General features: G+C 45.9%; 1 protein-coding gene across 2 annotated transcripts in view; it reads left to right on the forward strand.

Annotated features, from left to right (window-relative positions):
* The window catches only part of IQGAP2 (IQ motif containing GTPase activating protein 2), a 272,620-nt gene that overhangs the window by 45,491 nt on the left and 207,023 nt on the right, over window positions 1–20,106 (forward strand). For both annotated transcript variants that reach the window (XM_084802701.1, XM_084802702.1), the window contains exon 2: window positions 5,948–6,047. In XM_084802701.1, coding sequence (XP_084658827.1) covers window positions 5,948–6,047 — 100 coding nt within the window. The remainder of the gene's footprint in view (window positions 1–5,947; window positions 6,048–20,106) is intronic.

Consider the following 20,106-nt stretch of genomic DNA (forward strand, 5'->3'; position numbering starts at 1 on the left):
CACGTCTTGTCACCCAGCTCTTTTTTGCTCTGCTGCTTATGTGTCTGCATAAGCTCACCCAGGTGATTGCCGTAGCATGTAACTGTTTCTGTCTCTTAGCCAGGATCAGCTGGTTTTGGCCTTTTGTTCTCATTAGCAGCACCACTCTCTAACCAACTGAGCTAGCCAACCAGTGGACATTAGTGGCGTTTGCCACTTGTTAATACTTGAGGAAGCTCTCCTGTACACAGCCATGTTTTGTAGGGAGTCCAGGGCAGTGAATAAAGATGCCCCTCAGAGGAAGCCATGGACAATCAAGTTGCTTCCAGAGGGAAAGGAGCCCCAGAGCCACTTGAATGCATCACCTCTCGGGTTTCTTGGTGACACTGTTGGTTTGATGATGGGTGCAACAGTGGGCTGTAGTCCCAAAGGATGTCACTTCCAGCCCTGACTGTGTCACTGGCCAAGAGAATAGCCCATAGGCAGTCCCTTCCCTCTCAATGACCTTGGCTTCTAATTTATAAGTGATAGGGCCTATCTTTTAGCTGATTGTGAGAACCATACGCTAACATGTGAGCAAGTGCTCTGTAGGTTGTAAAGTCGTGTCCACTGTGAATTATCAGCTTCATGATGGCTCTTTACATGGCAGGGCTGTTACTCATGCCCAGAGCTCTTATCAGAAGTCTTTAAGTGAACTGTGAGGAAGGCAAAGGTCTTTGCAGCACCTTCTGGCGTCCAGAAGCATCCATCTACTTGTGCTGTGAAGACTTTCTCAACCTCATAACCTTGGCTTGCCCTTGGGTGGCCGCCACCACAGCCTCTCCACACTGAAGGAAGGCAGGTGGGGTTGAAGCGTGTAGTGAGAGGGGCAGTGGGCCAGGTATGTGGAAGGTTGGAAGGAAGAGACCCCCATATGGGGGTGCCCTGAGGCACATAATCTACCATTTTGACTCAAGCGCTTCTAATTAAACAGCAGTGGTGTGAAATCTATAGGATGGTCCTGTGCTTTGCACCGTATCTTCCTTTTCCTCACTGCAAATAGGCAAAAGTAAAATGAGTCCCTATAGATAGCATTCAGGACTTTTTGTTAGCCTTTCCTGATAAGAGATTAGGTACCCAATTTTTTTTTTTCAGAGAACATGCAGCTTTATTATGAGAAGTATGCTGGAAACCATGGCATAAAATGTGTCTGCTGTGAGTTTATTATTAAGATATAGGCAGTTCGAAGATGTAGAGACAACTCAGCAGTTGAGAGCCCTGACCACTCTCCCAGAGGACCCAGGCTCGGCTCCCAACACTCGCATGGTGGCTCACAGCTTTATATAACTGCAGTGTCTGAGGCAGGAAGGTCGCAGGATGTTTCCACTGCTTCTAGATGGATGGGTGAGGCTGGAGAGTGTTTCCTTTTGAGTTGGACCCTAGTGCTCACCCACGCCTTAGAGATTGTTCGAGATGGATGCCCCCTAGGAATTTTTATTTGCTTTCTTCAGGCTTGAGAGTGTTTGAGGGTACCATAAAGTGAAAATATCCTTTCAGCAACATTAAGCACTATTCCCTAAAGAGATGGGGCTGGAGAGATGGCTCAGACGTTAAGAGCACTGGCTGCTCTTCCAGAGGCCCCAAGTTCAATTCCCAGTAACCACATGGTGGCTCACAACCATCTATAATGAGATCTGGTGCCCTTTTCTGTCATGCAGACACACATGTAGGCAGAACACTGTATACATGATTAAATCTTTTTTTTTTTTAAATGAGAACTTGGAAGTGATGGGTTATCCTAGGGTTATCTGTTAGGAATAAGGGAGCTGAAGATTAGATGATGGAATGTGGGTATGCCCTACGGTTTGGATCTGGATGTCCCCTAAAGCCACAAGTATTAGAAGGTTGGCCACTGTCTTGTGGTATTATCTGGAGGTCGTGAAACCCAAGAAGGTGAGCCATCGTGAGCGAGGTCCTGAACACAATATTGGAGCCCCATCTCCTTCCTCTTTGTCTCTTTGCTTCTCATCTCCCATGAACTAAACGGCCTTCACCTGCTATGGGCTCTCCCATGATGCATCATGCCACCAGACGCTATAAGTAATGGGGCCAAGTGGCCACAGACTGAGACCCCTGAAAACCACTAGTCAAAATTACCTTTCCTTCTTATAAGTTGATTAGCTTCAAACATGTTGTTACAGTAACGGACAGTTGACTAGCATAGCATATCAGGTATCTTTTAGGAAAAACCTAGGTCAGAGAATTATAATCTGATTCACAGTATGTTTGTGGTGGTGGTGGGGGAAACAGGTCATTAGAGCACTGTCTGTGTCGGGAGCCGTCAGAGATGTAAGGGAGATGAGAAAGTGACTCAGATCCCAGAACCCCCCCCCAATTTGGAGAGGGAGACATGAGATGAGGGGCCTCTCTGGTGAGTGCTGTGATAATGATGTGAATATAAGTGTGGAAGAGAGTAATGGGTTCAGAGCCTGGAATGCACAGGGGGCTTGTCACACACAGAGACGGGAGAATGGGTTCCCAGGAAGTGAGAAGGGGAGTAACAGAAGCCTGGGAAAGGAGTAGCGAGGTCCTGGAATGCAGTATTTACCTAGAATTAAGCTGTGTAGGCCCCATGTATGGAGGAGAGGAAAACTGTTCTAGAAATTTGTTCCACAGGAAATAGGGCACTGTAGAAAGTTCTGAAAGAGCTAACGACATCATCAGGACCCCGTTTTGGGAAGGTGATTCTGGTGGAGCAGTGTGGCCTAGGGTGATTCGGGTGACAGCGGTGAAGCAGTGTGACCTAGGGTGATTCGGGTGACAGCGGTGGAGCAGTGTGGCCTAGGGCCTGGGCACATGCAGGATCAGTACAGAATCTAGGAGGTGGCTGGGCAGCATTTGTGCCTCCCTAGAATGAGAGGACTCTTCTAAAGTTCAGATCAGGAACTGAGCGTATAGATCAGAGGTGGACCTCTTGCACAAAGCCTCGGTTTTGGTCTCCAGCACCATATTAGGCAACCAATCAAACAGAGGAGGTTGAGCTCATAGAGGAAAAAGATGCTTTGACAAATGTAAGCCTTTGCTGTCCCTCCCTGGTATCATTGGTTGGGGATGAGGTCCCTCAGAGGGAAAATGGGGAAGGAGAGTAGTAGGGAAACAGATGGGCAAGGATGTGCAGAGTCCTGGTCCTCTGGGTACCACTTCTGTGATAGTCTGGCCTCAGTCACCCACATCCTCCCATTCTTCTCTTCTGCATCCCTTTCTTATCTACACACCCCTTTCCCAAGTTCTTGTGCACTTTATTCCATTCTGCCCCACTGTTTCACCCTTGAATTTCTCTTGGCTTGTCCAAAGGACATTTGAGCCTCTGTTTTGTTAAGTGAGCAAACCACCTGACTCATAGACTCACAGAGTATACGTGAAACAAAATGCAGGCAACGCGTCCCCTAAGACCGGGAAGCAAAGATGGTGCTCAGTAAATAAATACCTACTACATGTTTCTGTGTTTATGGCACACACTGCCAAACTTACACTATTTCAAACTTAATCTCCCTTCCTTTGATTCCCTTGAGGGCTCAGTATCAATTTTATATCTTAAGCACTTAGCATTGTACACACTGTAGTAAAAATCAAATGTTGGCGGGGTGTGGTTTATAATTAACTATAACCAGCATATAGGAGCAAGACTTGTGGAGCAAGACTTTAAGGCCAGCCGGAGCTGCATCGTGAGACCTTGTCTCACAGGGAAGGATAATTCGTATTTTCGCCTTAGTTCTGTGACTGACTCCTCCTTGGGCAGGAATTAGCCTGGCCATCTTTGAGTTCAAGGTACTCTGCAGTCCTCCCATTTCTGCTGGCGGCTAGCAACACTGCCCTGGCCTGAACAGCGGTGGGATTGGCGTAGTCAGGGTTAGGGTGATGAGGAATGAAGCCGCACATGGACAGAAAAACTGGGGTCAGGTGGACCGTGGGCTCTGATAGAGATGCACCAGCAGCCCCCCTAAAACAGAGATCCATTTCTTATATACACTGCTGAACAAGGAAATGGGTTAGGGGGGGTCTTTGTAGGGAACAGCCTCACACTGAGGTCATCCAGGACAGTGAAGCTGGGGTTTCTGTACACACCGCGAAGATCTATATTCCACCAGGGGAAGGCCTTGCCGTCCTCTTGGATGTGAGGCATTGGGGTCATTGATATGGCCGTGCTCCCGTGCTCGTGGCATGAGTCCTCATTCATACAGTGCTACACTTGCTGTCCACAGGACCCCACGTGTAAAAATGACCGACTGTAGTTGTCAGCCTGGAAGCATGGAAGCGTGGGTTCTTTTTATGACAAAGCCACGTTGCCATGCAAATGAACAGCGAAGGCTTTGGGGGAAGTGACAGCCAGATGCTGCAGTTGGGAAACTGAGGCTGTGTTTTGCACAGAAGTGCTAGGGCAAGGCATTGGGGTTGATAAACTAAGCCTGGACTTGACTTGCTTCCGGCCTCCTTTACTCTTGTCTTTTAGATACTTAATAACCAGAAAGGTTATAGATAGTGAGGGGGACGTTTTGAAGGCCTTGGTCTGTCTACAGTGGGACTCATTGGTGTTTGGGATTGGATGAGAAGTAGCAATTCTCTTGGAGATTGAGAAGAGACGAACACCTGTAGGTTCACTGTTCAACCCCAGAATTCCTGGGGTGCATCATAAGGTCCTGCCTCCAAGCTTAGCCACTTGGCACCTTCCAGAGAGTTGTTATGAATAGTGATACCAGCAGGCAAGACTCCAATTGACTTAGGGCTGTCTGAATTCTACGGCATTCCCTTACTGAAACCTGGTTGCTAGTCTCAGTCTAATTGTGTTAACCCTTAACTTCAGAACGGCTTTTATTCTGCTAAAAATAACACCATGCGGCTGAAGAGAGTGGTTAAGAGCAACGATCTGGGTTTGGTTCCCAGCACCCACATGGTGGCTGACAACCACCTGTAGCTTTAGTTGCAGAGCCCAGAGAGGAGGGTCGGAGTTAAGATCACATACTGCTCTTGCAGAAGACTCAAGTTTGGTTCCCAGAACCTATGTCAAGTGACTCATAATTTCCTGTAACTCTAGCAGGGGTATCTGATCGTTCTGTTCTCAGCAGGCATCTGCATGCACCTACATACCCACACATAGGCACACATGTGCACACACACATGCACACACACACACACAGAAACACACAAGCACATTGGTGCACACACATACAGGCAGACACAGAACTAAAAATTATAAAGGCAAATCTTTAAAAAAGCAAATAAAATCATTATTATAAAATTCAAAGGAATTTCTTATAGAAATTTATTTACTTTTATGTGGTGTGTGTGTGTGTGTTTGAGTGTATGTATGTGCACCATGTATATGTGAGTGCCCAAGAAGGCCAGAAGAGGCTGTCGGAGCTCTTAGAAGTGGGATTACAGGCATTTGTGAGCCACCTGCAGGTCCGGGAACCAAACCCGAGTCTTCCACAAGCGCAGTAAGTGCGGTTAACCACTGAGCCATCTCTTCAGCTCCTTGGTGTTTTGTTGTTATTGTTGTTCTTTTGTTTTGTTTTAACTTAAATTTATTTTCATTTAGTGTGTGTGTGTGTGTGTGTGTGTGTGTGTGTGTGTGTGTACGTGTATGTGCATGGCATGTGAAATGAAGGCAGAAGTGAGAAGGAAGTGGACCAGCTGAGGAAAGGGGAAGGGATGCGGGCGGTGAGGATGCATATGCACAGTTCCAATGACATATGTGTCATAATGAAACCCATTTTTGGTATGCTATCTATAAAATTAAATCTACCACAACCAAAGACATAAAACACGCTTAAGCTAGCACTTGTCTCCTGCAAATGAAATGGAGAACACTTATGCTCTCCTAAGGAAGGGGTATTTATTGGCAGGACCACCAAGTAGACGTCTTAATTTGCTGTGCTATTAACATGCATAAAGCATTGTTAAGTAACGAGCGGTTCTCCTGCATTTCTAGCGATTGTGGATGATGAAAGGCTGTCTGCAGAGGAGATGGATGAGAGGAGGCGGCAGAACATCGCCTATGAATATTTGTGTCACCTGGAGGAAGCCAAGAGGTAAGATCCAGGTTTAGTCTGTCTGTGTCCCCGTTCTTGGAGCTAAGCCTTGGGGTAAGACTGTGGGATTTGATGATTGGAAGGTTCCAGAATGGTCCAACAGCTCCAAAGTATTATCAGGACTGTGGATGGCCAGGGAGACACTGTTACCTGTCTCCTGTAATTTAGATTAGTCACACCTGCTGTGCCAGCTCAGCATGCTGGGACTGACTTCATTCACCAGCCCTTGATCACAGCTGGATGGGTACCGCACTCACCTGTGCATATGCAGACAGTAACAATGGTCTTGTTGGTGGCAAGCTATGGTCATGGAGAACTGAGAGAAGCCAATGAATGTCAAGGGGCCCCAGGAGGCAAGTCTTCCTTTTCGCTTCCTCAGAGCCTCCCAGGAAACTACGGGACAAATTTGATTATTCCAGAGTCTGCATCTCACCGGCTTGGCTACAGGGCAGCAACAATTTAAACTTAAACCCAACTTCTTTTCCCCAAGAGTGTCCTCAGGTCTTTTACTCATCTCCTGCCCATGATGATAAATTGTTCAGTAAAACAATAGCCTGTGCGACTGAAGTCCATGGGTCACTAAACTGTGGGGCAGTTTATGACTGCAATCTCCTTAACGAGTGGGTGTGTGGCCACTTGGGTATGTTGTCTGTCAAATCACATCGACTCTTCTAGACTCTTTGGCTTCAGTAAATGCTGGCTAGATCCTGCTAGGAGAAAGTGAAGATAAAGAGGCCAAAGGGCAAATGCCCCTTTATCTGAGGGATCGGGAGGACTCTGCCCTTGGCTGAGCACAGTGCTACTAGTTCGCATTTGATATACTGCTTTGTGAGACAGATGAGCTTAATCTATAGAGCCAATAAACAAACACTCAGTGAGGTGCTCATGGATGTTAATTAAGAGCTAGAAGGAAGAGGTGTTTACTCAGTATAAAATACTAATCTGTGGTCTAACTTGTCATTGCTATTGCTTTGTGTGCGTAGGGGGAGGTTGTGGTGCACTTTTTTAATTAATTTATTAATTTATTCATATTACATCTCGATTGTTAGCCCTTCCCTTGTTTCCTCCTATTCTTCCCTTCCTCCCACTTCTCCCCTTCTTCCTTCCCCTATGTCTGTGATTGAGGGAGACCTCCTCCCCCTATATATGCTCTTAGAATATCGAGTCTCTTCTTGGTAATTTGCTATCCTTCCTCTGAGTGCCGCCAGGCCTCCCCATCCAGGGGATGTGGTTAGAAAAGGGGTCACCAGAGTTCGTGTGAGAGCCAGATCTCACTCTCCACTCACCTCGTGGTGCACTTTTAACAGTTCAACTTTTAAGAATTATTTAAGATGCCTGCAAGGTCTACATTTATGTCAGAGGAGCCCTTGCCAGTGTAAAATTTATTGAGCGCACAGCCTTAGTCAAATTCTTGCTTAAAAAAAAAAAAAAAAGATAAAAGTTGAGATTCCTAGCCGCCCAAATGGGATGCACACCCCAGGACAAAGTCCGTGTCTTAGTGAGAGGACTTTCCTCTTCTTTGCTGACATATATTCCACACCCCAGGTGTGTACTTTATGGTTTTTTCATATGTAGGAAAGAGCGTCATGGGGGAGAAGGGTGTGACCCAGAGTTGGTAGAGCAGATTTCCTGGTCCCAGCTCGCTCTGTGGAACTGTGGGCAGGTTGTGTAACCCCCTCAGAGAAGTCCCATTTTGCTCTGTGAGTTGCATGGTAAAGACACCTTCCAACTGCCTTGCTCTCTTTCTGACTTTATTTTCCTAAAATCATGGAAAAGGGGAAAGTATTCTGTGAATGCTGGTACAGGCCAGACATCTGGTGCCGTGGCCGTTGCAGAAGCATAGCTTTCTGTTCAGTGTGTCAAAGTGGCAAAAATGAGCCTTTACAACATGTTATCCCGTCCACTGTTCCTGGAATTCATTAGCAAATATTTTTTCCCCTTTGTCATAAAGATAATCCCAGATTCTATGAGGAAAACTTCTTTAGAAATAGTGTCTTTGAAATGGTAGACTAGGAATAGAAAGTTTTCAGAGCTGGGGAGATGGCTCAGCATCTCTTGCCACACTTGTATGAGCTCCTGTGCTCAAATCCCAGTATCCAACGCTGGGCATAGTCCACCCCTACAGTGAGAGGGGAGACAGAGCTGATAGAATCCCGGAAGCTCCCAGGCCAACTAGCCTGGCATGCGCAGTGGTAAACAGCACAAAACCCTGCCTCAAAGAAGGTGAGGACCACCAGGCAAGGTTACCCTCTGACCCCTGCGCTTGTGCTATGGCACCGGGATGCCCACAGTCACAGGAAAACATACACACATACATACTTACATATATACACGAGTTATTAAATTAGTCTGTAGACTCAATGGATCTTTAGCTAAGTTCCAGCTCCTTTTTGTTTTTGTTTTTATTTTTGCTTGTTTGTTTGTTGTTGTTTTCTGTCAGGAAGTTCCATAAAGAAAGCTCAGGGGCTGGAGAGAGATGTTCAATGGTTCACAGAAGTTGCTGCTCCTCACAGGGCTTGGGTTCTGTTTGCAGCACCCACAGAGCAGGCAACAACCATCTGTAACTCCAGTTCGGCGGGATCCAATTCCTTCTTCTGGCCCTGATGGGTACCAGGCATGTTCATGGTGCACAGACATACGTGTAGCCAAAACATACATATAAAATTAAACTTAAAAGAAAGTGCAAAGACAGTCTATCTGGTTAAGGACTTGCGGTGTAAAAAGTTAAGAGCCTAATTTTAAAATGGACAGAGGTCAGCTGGATGTGGTAGCATACACCTTTCATCTTTGTTCGTGGGAGTCAGAGGTAAGCTGATCTCTATGAGTTCAAGGCCAGCCTGGTCTATGTAAGAGAGTTCTAGGCCAGCTGGGACTGCACAGTATAATCTTTTCTCAAGACAAACAAAGCTCGCTAGTTTAAAAATGGGCAAACCTTAGGAATAGACTTCTCTAAAACAGATAAGCAGTTGACTAGTAAAAGCATGGTAAGATATTCCACGTTGGTTACCAGGGAACCGGAAATCAAAACAATGAACTTTCACTTCATGCTACGAGCTGGGACACAAATGACAAGGTATAACAAATGTCACCAAAGGCATGCAGAATTTGGAGCTTTGTGTCTTGTTGGTTGGATTGTAAATTGGGGCTGCTACTTTACAATGTTCTGGCAGATGTCTGCACAATGAAATAAAGTCAATATAAAATATAAAAAGTCCATATGAAATAGGATGCACGGATTCATGTTATAATATTTATGAATATAAAAAATATTAGAATAGATAAATCTATAGAAGGGGGCTGCTGGTACTGCTTGGTGGGAGGTGAGCTGGGATTTCTGTTGAGAATGATAAAAATAATGGTTTAAAATTGATTGTGGTATTGGGGCACATAAAAAGTGCTGAATTACAGAACTTTCATAGGATGTTATGGTATGTTAGTTATCATTATAAAAGTGATTGAAGTTCATTTAGGCAGGCTGCCTTGGAGAGGGTCCTCAGCGACGCTCATAAAGCAGATGAGCTGATTCTTAGCAGGTATTTTCCATCCCATCATAGCCTGAGTGGGTGCCTGGGGTCTGGGTTTCTTATGAGGCTGCAGGCGCCTCAAGGCTCCCAATGGGGCACATCCATTTCCAGCTCTTTTAGTGCTGTTGGCAGGACTCAGTCCCTCACAGGCTTCTGGACCAAGGACCTCTGTTCGTATCTGCCAGTGAGTAGTCTTTTCTTCTCAGGTGCCAGCCGCTAGGGCGCAGCCAGCAAGCATCTTCCACTAGAGTGAGCCTGTGAGAGCAAGAGGAAAGGCAGGGCGGTCTATAACCTATTCTCAGAAGTGATGTCTTATCCTTTCTGGTTTTTCTTACTGATTAGAATCAAGTTGTAAAGCTAGAGCATGCTCCGAGTGAGCAGACTGCACAGGGCTGGGAATGCCGGGAGGAGAGCTCTGGGGCCGTCCTAGAAGCTACATTAGATGCCCTGTTTTCTTTGCTGTTGACCTCAGAGTAGATACATTTAGCAGGGACTGGAGGGGATGTAGCCTTTTGTTACTGCAGATACCCAACCAGGAATTGGCTGATGTGCTACTAAGTACTATATACTAAGTACTAAGTACTGTGGTACTAAGGTCATTGCCTTGGTTTTCTTTTTTTGGGTGTGTGTGTGAGGGGGTGGGGTTATTGTTTTCAGTTTAGGAGATAGAGCCCAGGAACTCTTCCTTGCTACTCATGCACTTTCCCACTGAGCCACATACTCCCAGCCCCTAGCGAGCTCACTCTCTGTCTTATAACTTAAGACTAAATGGACTTTTAAGTTTTCTTTTTCAGATATCCTGTAAGCTGGCTTTATGCTGCTTTGTGGTACGAGTTTTGCTGACATAGGACTGGGCAGGCATGTGCTGCTCCTATGGGCTTTGAAAGGTTCTTGCCGATGCCAGAAATCCCACTGTTGGGAAAGTTACTCCTTTTGTTTAAAGAATTAGTATTGCTGAGTGCTTCTTACTAATGTATGTAAAAATGTATTTTTGAGTCATGAAAATGAGTACATTTTTAAAGAAAGCCAGTCCTTTGTTGGGGACGACTATAAGAAAAAAACAAACAAACTTGAGTCTGAGGGTTCAGTTTGGGAGAACCATAGGCTGACGTAGGAAATCCAGCTGGGGCCATCATGAAGGTCAGAGAAGGTCAGGAGGCAAAATCTTGGCAAGTAACAGACAGGGAATTTGGACATTACAGTGAACCCGTCCGTAGTTATGAATGGGGCCACTATTGTATCTCCCAAGGAAGGTCCCTGCGGTATCTTATTTCTTTTTTAAGGAAGGAAAATAGGCATACAAATTTTGCTATGCTTACTCTTTTCTGCCCTGAGTTTAAAAATAAGTAGTTGGGGGGGGTGAGTGTGTGTGGGGGGGGGCAGCTTCCCTGCATGAAGGGCTTGTTTAGAAATGCTGACTTGATAGAGCCGGATGTGAGCGAAACTGTCCTCTGTATTGCCTAAGCCTGGGACAGGTTTTTGTTTAAAATGTGCCTTGGAAAGAAAACAAAACATGGGTGTGATTGCTGATCTAGCAGTGGCCTAGGAAATCGGCCTTGAAAAGAGACACGCTTCAAATGTTAAAGCAAGTAGAAGCCACAAGTGTGGTTTCAACGTACAATGAATAATTGTGCTTACTTAAAAAGAAAATGGTCATGCCTGGGAAATAGTCTTCAGAATCTACTCAATTCCCCCTTCATGTTTGGGCCCCTTCATCCTTAGCCTTAAGGACACCCTATCCTTGGATGTGCTTGCAAGCACAGCTAATTAAAAAAAAAAAAGTGGAATTTAGAGGATAATACTTTGGTCTGCAGCTTATTAAGAGACTTGTTGCTCTATGCAATATTTTAAGGAATTTCTTAATTGTATTTGCAGCCCATAAACAGCTTTCTTGTTTCAGTGGTAACTGCACCTCATGCCCCCCCCCCCCCCCCCCCCGCCAACTTTGTCCTTATCTGTCTATGACTTCCAATGTGTAAAAGGAAATAGAAAGAACGTTTAACAAGGGTTACTCTTCGTAGCACCTGGCTGGTGGACTAGAGAGGAGGGGAGTCACTCTTCAGTTGGGGACCCTCTCAGGTCTGGCTCCCAGGTGACAGGAGGAGCCGCTGTGAGGACTGGCCTGTTTGGAGCTGTTTTTCCAACCAGTTTGCTTTGGCAGCCACATGTAGCAGGCTTCCACCCTTTTACCCAGGCCAGGGCTAGGTACATCCTAGCAGGAGGGGAAAGAAATAGTCTTCTAGAAGAAAGAATTCTGCCGGGGGTAACTTGAAAAGGAATGAGACGTTGCAGTGGTGGCCCACGCCTTTAATCCTAGCACTTGGGAAGCAGAGGCAGGTGGATCACTGTGAGTTGGAGGCCAGCCTGGTCTGTAGAGTTCCATCAACGGCGATACAGAGAAAACCTGTCTCAAGGAAAAAAAAAGGAATGAGACCTGGTTTTAATGGGTTTCTTCACGGGACAAAAAGAGGCAGGATGCCAACCAGTCCTCCTGCCAGCCTGCAGTGCTTAGCTAGGGCGGAAGTGGAGATGTTGATGCTGAGACCTAGTTGCGGGGTGACTGGGAGTAGAGGCGTGAATACTGCAAGTGCAGTTGAAAGAAAGACGATTAAGGATGTAAAGGAAGGAGCCATAGCAGTTGGCAGTGGACCAGGTGTGGGCAGCAGAGGACATTGGGAAATTGCATGCTTGACTGATTGGTGACTCAAAAGGGACCTCACTTTGTGGTCTCTATCAGCTAAGCCTGGCCGTGAGACACCTCTTTGGAAGGGTGTTTGTTTGTTTGTTTGTTTGTTTGTTTGTTTGTTTTTAGTCCACATATTGTGTGTTGTAGCCATGGCTGAATGTTAGATAGGTGCCTGGCAGATAAAGTCACGTTAGTCATCTCAAGCCTGGGACAAGTTAAGCAACTGATATTTGACCCCAGTTTTTTTTTTATATTTGTTTCTCAGACTCTTCGAAGTTGGAAGCCTGGGAGGGGCTTGAAACTTTCCACGCTCTCAAGTGTACTTTACAAACAAGGGTGTCACGAGAGTGACAACCCACCAGGCACCACGCTCTGAGCACTCACCGCACGTGGTCTCAAGTCTTCCCCTACCATCGTGGGGAGATGGGCCATCCTCACTTTGTATGTGAAGAGGCTAAGTACCAGAAAAGACGTTAGTATTTATTTGTTCAATGTCACAGCCAACAAGCCTCCCCAAAAGCATTATAACTAGGTATATCTCAGACTGAATGCACTGAAAACAACACCTCGTGATTGCTTTTTTTTCTTTTTTCTTCTTCTTTTTTTTTTTTTTTTTTTTGAGACATGTGTCTTGCTATATTGCCCAGGCTGACCTTGAGTTTTCTGTATAGCCCCAGCTGGCTTCTCACTTGGTATCCACTTGCCTCAGCCTCTACAGGACTGGGATTCCAGATATTCCTAGACATTCCTCGCTCCCACTACCTGCTTATGATGTCTTTATTGTTGTAAGTTCATAATGATCTGGGATTTTAGTCTTCATAGGCTCCTGCATCCAGCTCCTGCTTGTTTCTTCTTGAATTTAGTGGGATTAATGTCATTGCCCTTTAAGGGCTGGTTCTGTCTGTCTGTCTGTCTGTCTGTCTGTCTGTCTGTCTGTCTACCTATCTCTCTCTCTCTCTCTCTCTCTCTCTCTCTCTCTCTCTCCTCCCTCTCCTCTCTCTCTTCCTCCCTTTTTCTGTTGCCTCTGTTATTTGTTTCTCTCTAGCTTAACCCTTGCTGCCCTTGACTTACGACCTTCATTCTTCAGTGTCTCGAGTGCTGCGATGACACGCATGTGCCATTGCTGCACTGGCTGCTTTGTTCTGAGTGGTTCTATCGGGATCCATTCATTTGGAGGGCCTTGCCTTGTATGCAGCTTTTCTTCTCCTTTCCCATCTCTTAGTTTTGAAAAGTTTTTTTTTAAACAGGAATTTTCAGTTTTCTATACTACAGACTTTCTCCCCCTCATTCAAGAAAGTTTTCATTCATCTCCATGGATGCTTAGGTCTGGGTTTCCCACTCAGTTTATCAGTCATCCTTTTTGGTCCCGCCACTACTGTGACTGGTTTTTGTCGAGACATCAAAAGATATGAATAGCAAACACCACTGTAGTCTCTTCCTTCCTGTATGAACCAAATGCTGCCTCATGCTGTGATGCTGAAAACTCATAAAACAATATCTTTATTCACGGTGCAGGCCCTGAGGGGAAGAGGCTGGGGCACGGGTTTTGTAGGACCCTGATTGCCATGGGCAGATTTCTTAGTCCTCCATCTCAGAGTGGCTGCAGAACGGCAAGTGGCCTTGATTTGCTTTCTCAGTAAAAGTAGCATGTTCCTCAAATGGGGAATCTAAGGTTCCAATTCCACATGCAGAACACCTAGACTTGGGCGTTCATGAGATATGCTGGGTCTAGTGGTAGCTTTGGGATGAGGAAAAATGTCTTCTTACTGTTTGGTAATGCTCTTTCACTCCGCGAGTCTCCCCGAGTCATACTGATCAGGAAAAAAACGTAGCTCAACAGTGAAAATGGGTACTGCATTTATTTGATAAATTCCATTTAAGTTCTTAGTTTGACACTGAATTTTTATTATGGGGACTTAGTTGTGTCTTTGTTTATTTTTGTTTTGATTTGTTTGTTTGTTTTACAAACATAATCCATTTAGGTTTTAGAACAAGAGTTTGGAAGTAGTTATTTCAAACTCTCCTCACTGAGTCTTGCCTGGGTTGGTTTAAGTATCCCTTGACTGTTGTTGTTGTTGTTGTGTAATTTATAGTACATTCTTTTGACTGCCTTTGATATTTTGCATAACATATGGTGAGGCAGCTACATTATCTGTGAGAAAGAAATTTAGGAGGGGATTCCCAACTTCAGTTATATCTGCATTAACGTTACCTGCTTAGTAGACTGTCCAGATGGTGTGAAGACAGTTCTTAGGAGAGGCCCATGGCATGTGTGTACATATATATTTTGTTTGTTTGTTTGTTTGTTTGTTTGAGACAGGGTTTCTCTGTGTAGCCTTGCCTATCCTGGGCTGACTATAGATCAGGCTGACCTTAAACTGGGAGATTCACCTGCCTCTGCCTCCTGAGTGCAGGGATTAAAGGTGTGCACCACCGCCCACCTAGGAATCTCTGTTTTACTAAGTTGCTCATATACATTTGATGTCATCTGAAGTTTGAGAATCATGTTTTTTAGAGGGGAGATGGAAGCACCTTTAGCTGACGCTGCATCTAGCCTTTCTACCAGGCTCTGATGGACAGAATCAAGGATTCCTCCTTACTGTGGGAGTGGGAGGAGAGAGGCAGGGTACCAAGGGCTGCCCTGAAAGGTGATGCTGGTAATCCGGGATGGATCAAAAGCCAGAACAGGTTTGAGGAGCCAACTAAAGTTTTAAGTTTCCTTTGCAAAGCCAGTGGTCAGGTTTGTGTCACTTTGTCTAACAATCTAAGAGGGCAGTAAATGAGGCAGCCAGGCCTCGGGGTCACCATGCTGGTTCTGACAAAGGCCTGCGACACCAAGACTCTAAAGGTGCTACTGTCAGCGTCACTGAAATTGGGCAGCCTTGAGGTCCCAATCTGGCTACTGAGGCTAGTGAAGCCAGTATGGGTAAGATGGGGCTGAGGTGCTGAGGACAAAAGGCAGGATTCCTAAGAACAAGGAAGCAGAGCTCAGTAAACAGAGGCTGTAGTCAGATCTGGAAGCCTGCCTTGCAAAGGTGGACTCTTTCCAGGTAGTGGTAAAGTCCAAGGCATGGTGGAGCCTCTGTGGAGCTGCAGTGCAGTGGAGGTGGGATAGAAGAAGTCTCCCAGCTGGGCCAGTGGGTGCTGTCAATGTGGTCCATGTCCTCCTCTTCCTCTTCCTCCTCCCCTTCTTCCTCCTCCTCTTCTCCTCTTCCTCCTCCTCTTCTCCTTTTTCTTCTCCTTCTTCTGTTTTTTTGAGACAGAGTTTCTCTGTATAGCCTTGGCTGTCTTGGATTCACTTTGTAGACCAGACTGGCCTCGAACTCACAGAGATCCACCTGCTTCTGCCTCCCTGAGTGCTAAGGTTACAGGAGTTCTGCCGCCACACCCGACTTTCACAAGTAGGCCTGGAAGGAACATAGTTACTGTGGCAAGAAAGGAAAGCCCTGCAGCTCAGGCCGTAACATGACAAGAGTAGGGTTGACAGTCACTAGTCAGTCAGTCCCGAGCAGAGGTACCGTGGTCTAGGAGGAACGTTGGGGAAGATGGTGGTGTCTGTTCTTCAGTCCTGTCAGTCAAGAGATCTGGGGGACGGCTTCCTCTGAAGTAGAAGACCGGGCTTATGAAGGAGAAGCTAAATGCTTTAAGTAGGCAGAGCAAGTTTAAGCAACTGAAGGCGGCAGTTGTATTTTTTGTACAGATTGGGTTTCAGGGCCACTTGGGGAGGAGTTGGTGGATTTAGGCCTGAGTGAGGCAAACAACTGTGTCTAGAAGAGGTGCAGGCCAGCTTTACTAAATTGGAGTTAAGTTAGAGGCTGAAACCAAACTCCCAAAAGGAGTTTAGTTGAGTGAATGCAGGTCCAGTTCTAAGGTGCAGAAAGAGGAGGTCTCCTGTAAAATGTGATGCATCCTGCTCTGGAAGGAAGGGACCAGCATCTATTGCTAACACTGTCTCAGGTCCCAGGTTTTTCCACCCACCTTAGACGAAAAGCAGGAAGGATTCTGCTTCCTGTGACCTAAGGGGCTCACCAAATACCTTGGCTTCAAATGTATAAGTAACTCATTAGCTGGGACACATACTTTTAATAAACAATTTGTAAGATGTCACGACCCAGAGTTACACATGTGTGTTTGTGTGCATATGCACATATGCATGTAGATGCATTACCCGTGTGTGCAGAGGACAGAGGTCAACGCCGAGCATCCTCCCCAGTCACATGAAATTTGAGGGCCATACATGTACCACAGTGATGTGGCATGCCTCTTCAGGGTATTGACTCTGGAGAACTGGGTGCCCCTCTCCAGTTTATACGGGCAATATGTCTCGTAGCCACTCTATGCACATTATGAAAGAAAGATTTTGAAGGACCTCTGAGCTGATAGAGTCCTGGTCCTTGGCCAACATCAGAGTGATCACAACCACCCACAGCATGAAACGTACAGACTTGAGGATGGATTAACACAGGCTAAGCAAGCTCGCATGATAAACTGGGTGAACTCAGCTATCTAGCAGCTGAGTGGAAGAATGGAATCAGTTTGTTTACATTGTATGGGATGTTTATGTTGGTTTTGGAAAAGTGAGAAAAAAAAAAAACAACCAAAAACGAGTGGACACAGTATGGTTTCCTTCTTTCTGTGGCTCCCCCAGGCTGGGCATCAGCAGGGAACAAAAGGGAAAAATGCACAGGCTCAGCTAAGGACAGAAGGAAGAGAAGTGAGAAGAGCCAGTTAAGTTGTCTTCTGTACGGATGAGTATGGCTGTGGGGGAGGGGATGGGCAGGGGAATCTGCAAAGACTTTATTAGCGTGTGTGCATAAGAGGGTGATGAATGACAGCCTGGTCACGTGATAGGTGAAAAATGTCTTGTATGGCGTTGGCCGGGCTCGCGGGGTGGATGGAGAGGCAGGTGTTTTCCCGAAGCCTCCTTTGCTTGATTGTCATCGTGTGTTTGTTTGTTTGATTGGTTGGTTTTTGGTTTTCTTGTTTGCTAGTTCATTCATTTGTTCTTTCTTTTCTTCTTCTTCTTCCTTCTCCTCCTCTTCTAGAATTGTTTTCTTTCTCCTTTTCTCCTCCACTTCCCTCCCAGTTTTTTCTCCTGTGAAAGTCTACTTTATCTTCAAAGATAACTCAGAACTCACATTCTCTGTAGCTTTTTTCGACTACTCAAACAGTGATGGTTTCCCATCCCAGTATCCAGATAGGCTTTTTGGGTGTGTAGCCCTGGCTGTCCTGGACTCATTCTGTAGACCAGGCTGGCCTTGAACTCACAGAGATCCACCTGCCCCTGCCTCCTGAGTGCTGGGATTAAAGGCATGCACCACCACCACCTGGAGATGTTTGTTAGTAAAATAGCAGGTGTGAGCACTTTGGCTTTCCCGTGTCGTACACACACAGGTAGCTACAGATATTACGGCTTTTTTTTTCTCTCTCCTGTGATTTGTCTCGTCTTCCCAAATAACCTTTCCACCTCCCCTGCCTTCCTTAGGGGATTTTGCTTAGGGACGGAAGTTATTATGCTCACAAAACATGGTGTACCTTCATGGAGGACGTAAGAGAATTTGTTGTAACTATACAGTGCACAAACATCTTGTAGCAACTGTTGTGCTGCTATAACAAAGTTCCTGAGGCTGGAGACCAAAACCAAGATGAAGGTGCCGATAGGGCTGGGGTCTGGGGAGGGCCCAGGGCTGCTGCTCTCAAGATGATATTCATAAGGAAGTGGTCTAAAGTCACATCTAGGCCAACAGATACCTCTCCTGACAGCAAACTTACGTCACTTTTATCCTTCTAATAAAGAACTTTGTGACAAACTGTGACAAAATTGGTCATTTATTCTTAGACTTGGTGGAATACGATAAGACATGTCCATTCCAGTTAATTTTATAAGGATAGTACTAGAGGAGGGAGAGAGGAGGGCAGTCCTGACCTAGAGAACAGATTTTAGTCACAGGAGGAGCACAGCTCAGTTACCTACTCTACAGCTGCAGAAACAACGGGAAACAGGGTCATCAGAGCAGTGATGGCCAGATGAGATGGTCATTGGCCTTGACCGCCAGGTGTGGAGCTCAGAGGCTGACGAGCCTGGGGCCTTTCTTTCTTGGGTCTCTCAATGGTTGTATGGCCTTGAGCAGAGCACCTATGTGAAGTGGGCGAGAATGCACACCTGCCCCATGTATGTACCTTGCAGCTTTATGGTGGGAAGCCGAGGCCAAGAATCATGCTCTGTGTTGGTGTACGTTTTGGATGTGGAAAAAGGGAACAAAATGACTCTTTAGGAGCCATTGTTTGTTATTAAAAACATTTTCAGTGGCAGGGACAGCTGTGAATCAGGCATCCCGGCTTAATTACAGTCAAAGAATGCGCTCCTTCAGCTGCTTTTTATTGGTGCAGTTTGCACATTTACTTCTGTCCAGCACAAATATGGGCGGAGGGGGTTGATGAAGGGGAGGATGAGAATGTTGGAACATACTAGAAGTACACTCTTCCTTCTATAAATCGTGTGTTTTGACACTAGGTACAGGACTCTCAGTTATAGCCCCAAGAGAGAAGGAAGTAATCATTTAAGCATGGAAACCCATATGCCTGGTTAATTATGTCTTTTCCTGGTAAATGAAATTTACCATCAATGAAATTCTCAGACCAAGTAAGAGCCAATTCGTCTCATGATATAGTTCTCGTTGTAAAGACTATCAGGAAGGGACATGAGGCAATTGAAGAGCAGAGCTGGACACTAGTCCCAGCTGTCACAGGTAACCTGGGCAGCAGGTCAAATGGACTATCTGGAGTTAGGAGTGTCAAGGTGGTAGGTGTCCCTTCTGAACATCTGGACCATAAGGACGGATGTCACCTTTCATGAATTCTATAAAAAGCTCATTTGAGTTTAGGTCCTCACTCCTGCAAGGTGGGCTTTGTGTGTGCCTGCTCTTGCTCAGCCTAGTCAGAAGAGTTTGCCCCATTCTGCTCCACACCCCCCCCCCCATCCCACTGCTCTGCCATACTGGTACTGCCCCAGGCAGAGGATGCCAGTGCATAGCTCCTTAGTGCTCAGAGCCTTGGGAGGAGGAGACTAGATGGCTAAGGATCTGGCAAATAGCTTTCTCCTCCTAAGAAGCCTTCCAGCTTCAGGTACGGTGAATGCTTTATTTATTCTTATGTTTCTTTTTTTGCTATATCTTTATTAGTTTTTTGAGAATTCCACACAATGCATTTTGACCATATTCAGATCTCCCCTGACTACCCCCCTTCTCTACCCACCTAACTCAGTAATATCTGTAATTAAGTCAAATTCATGCTGCCCATATACTCTTGGGTTTATGGTTTTCCACTAGAGCATAGTCAACCTATAAGAAGCCATGACTTGATCTAGGCCCAGGGGTCCTGCTCAAACTATGGCACCAGCCAAGGACAATACATGCAGTAAACTGCGAACCCCTACCCAGATCTAGCCAATGGACAGGACATTCTCCACAATTGAGTGGAGAGTGGGGTCTGACTTTCACACAAACTCTGGTGCCCCGTATTTGACCATGTCCCCTGGATGGGGAGGCTTGGTGGCACTCAGAGGAAGGATAGCAGGCTACCAAGAAGAGACTTGATACCCTACGAGCATATACAAGGGGAGGAGGACCCCCTCAGTCACAGTCATAGGGGAGGGGAGTAAGGGGAAAATGGGAGGGAGGGAGGGATGGGATAACAGTTGAGATGTAATATGAATAAATTAATAAAAAATTTTTTTTAAAAAGAAGCCACACTCTTAAAGAGAATTGGCTTTCTCTCTCCGGCAAGCTACCTATTGCCAATAACTCCTCAGCTAACAGCTCCCAACTTCTCTTCCGTGCTGGGATTTTTC

Source organism: Acomys minous, assembly GCF_964271855.1.
Source record: "Acomys minous genome assembly, chromosome: 11".
NCBI classification, from domain to species: Eukaryota; Metazoa; Chordata; class Mammalia; order Rodentia; family Muridae; genus Acomys; species Acomys minous.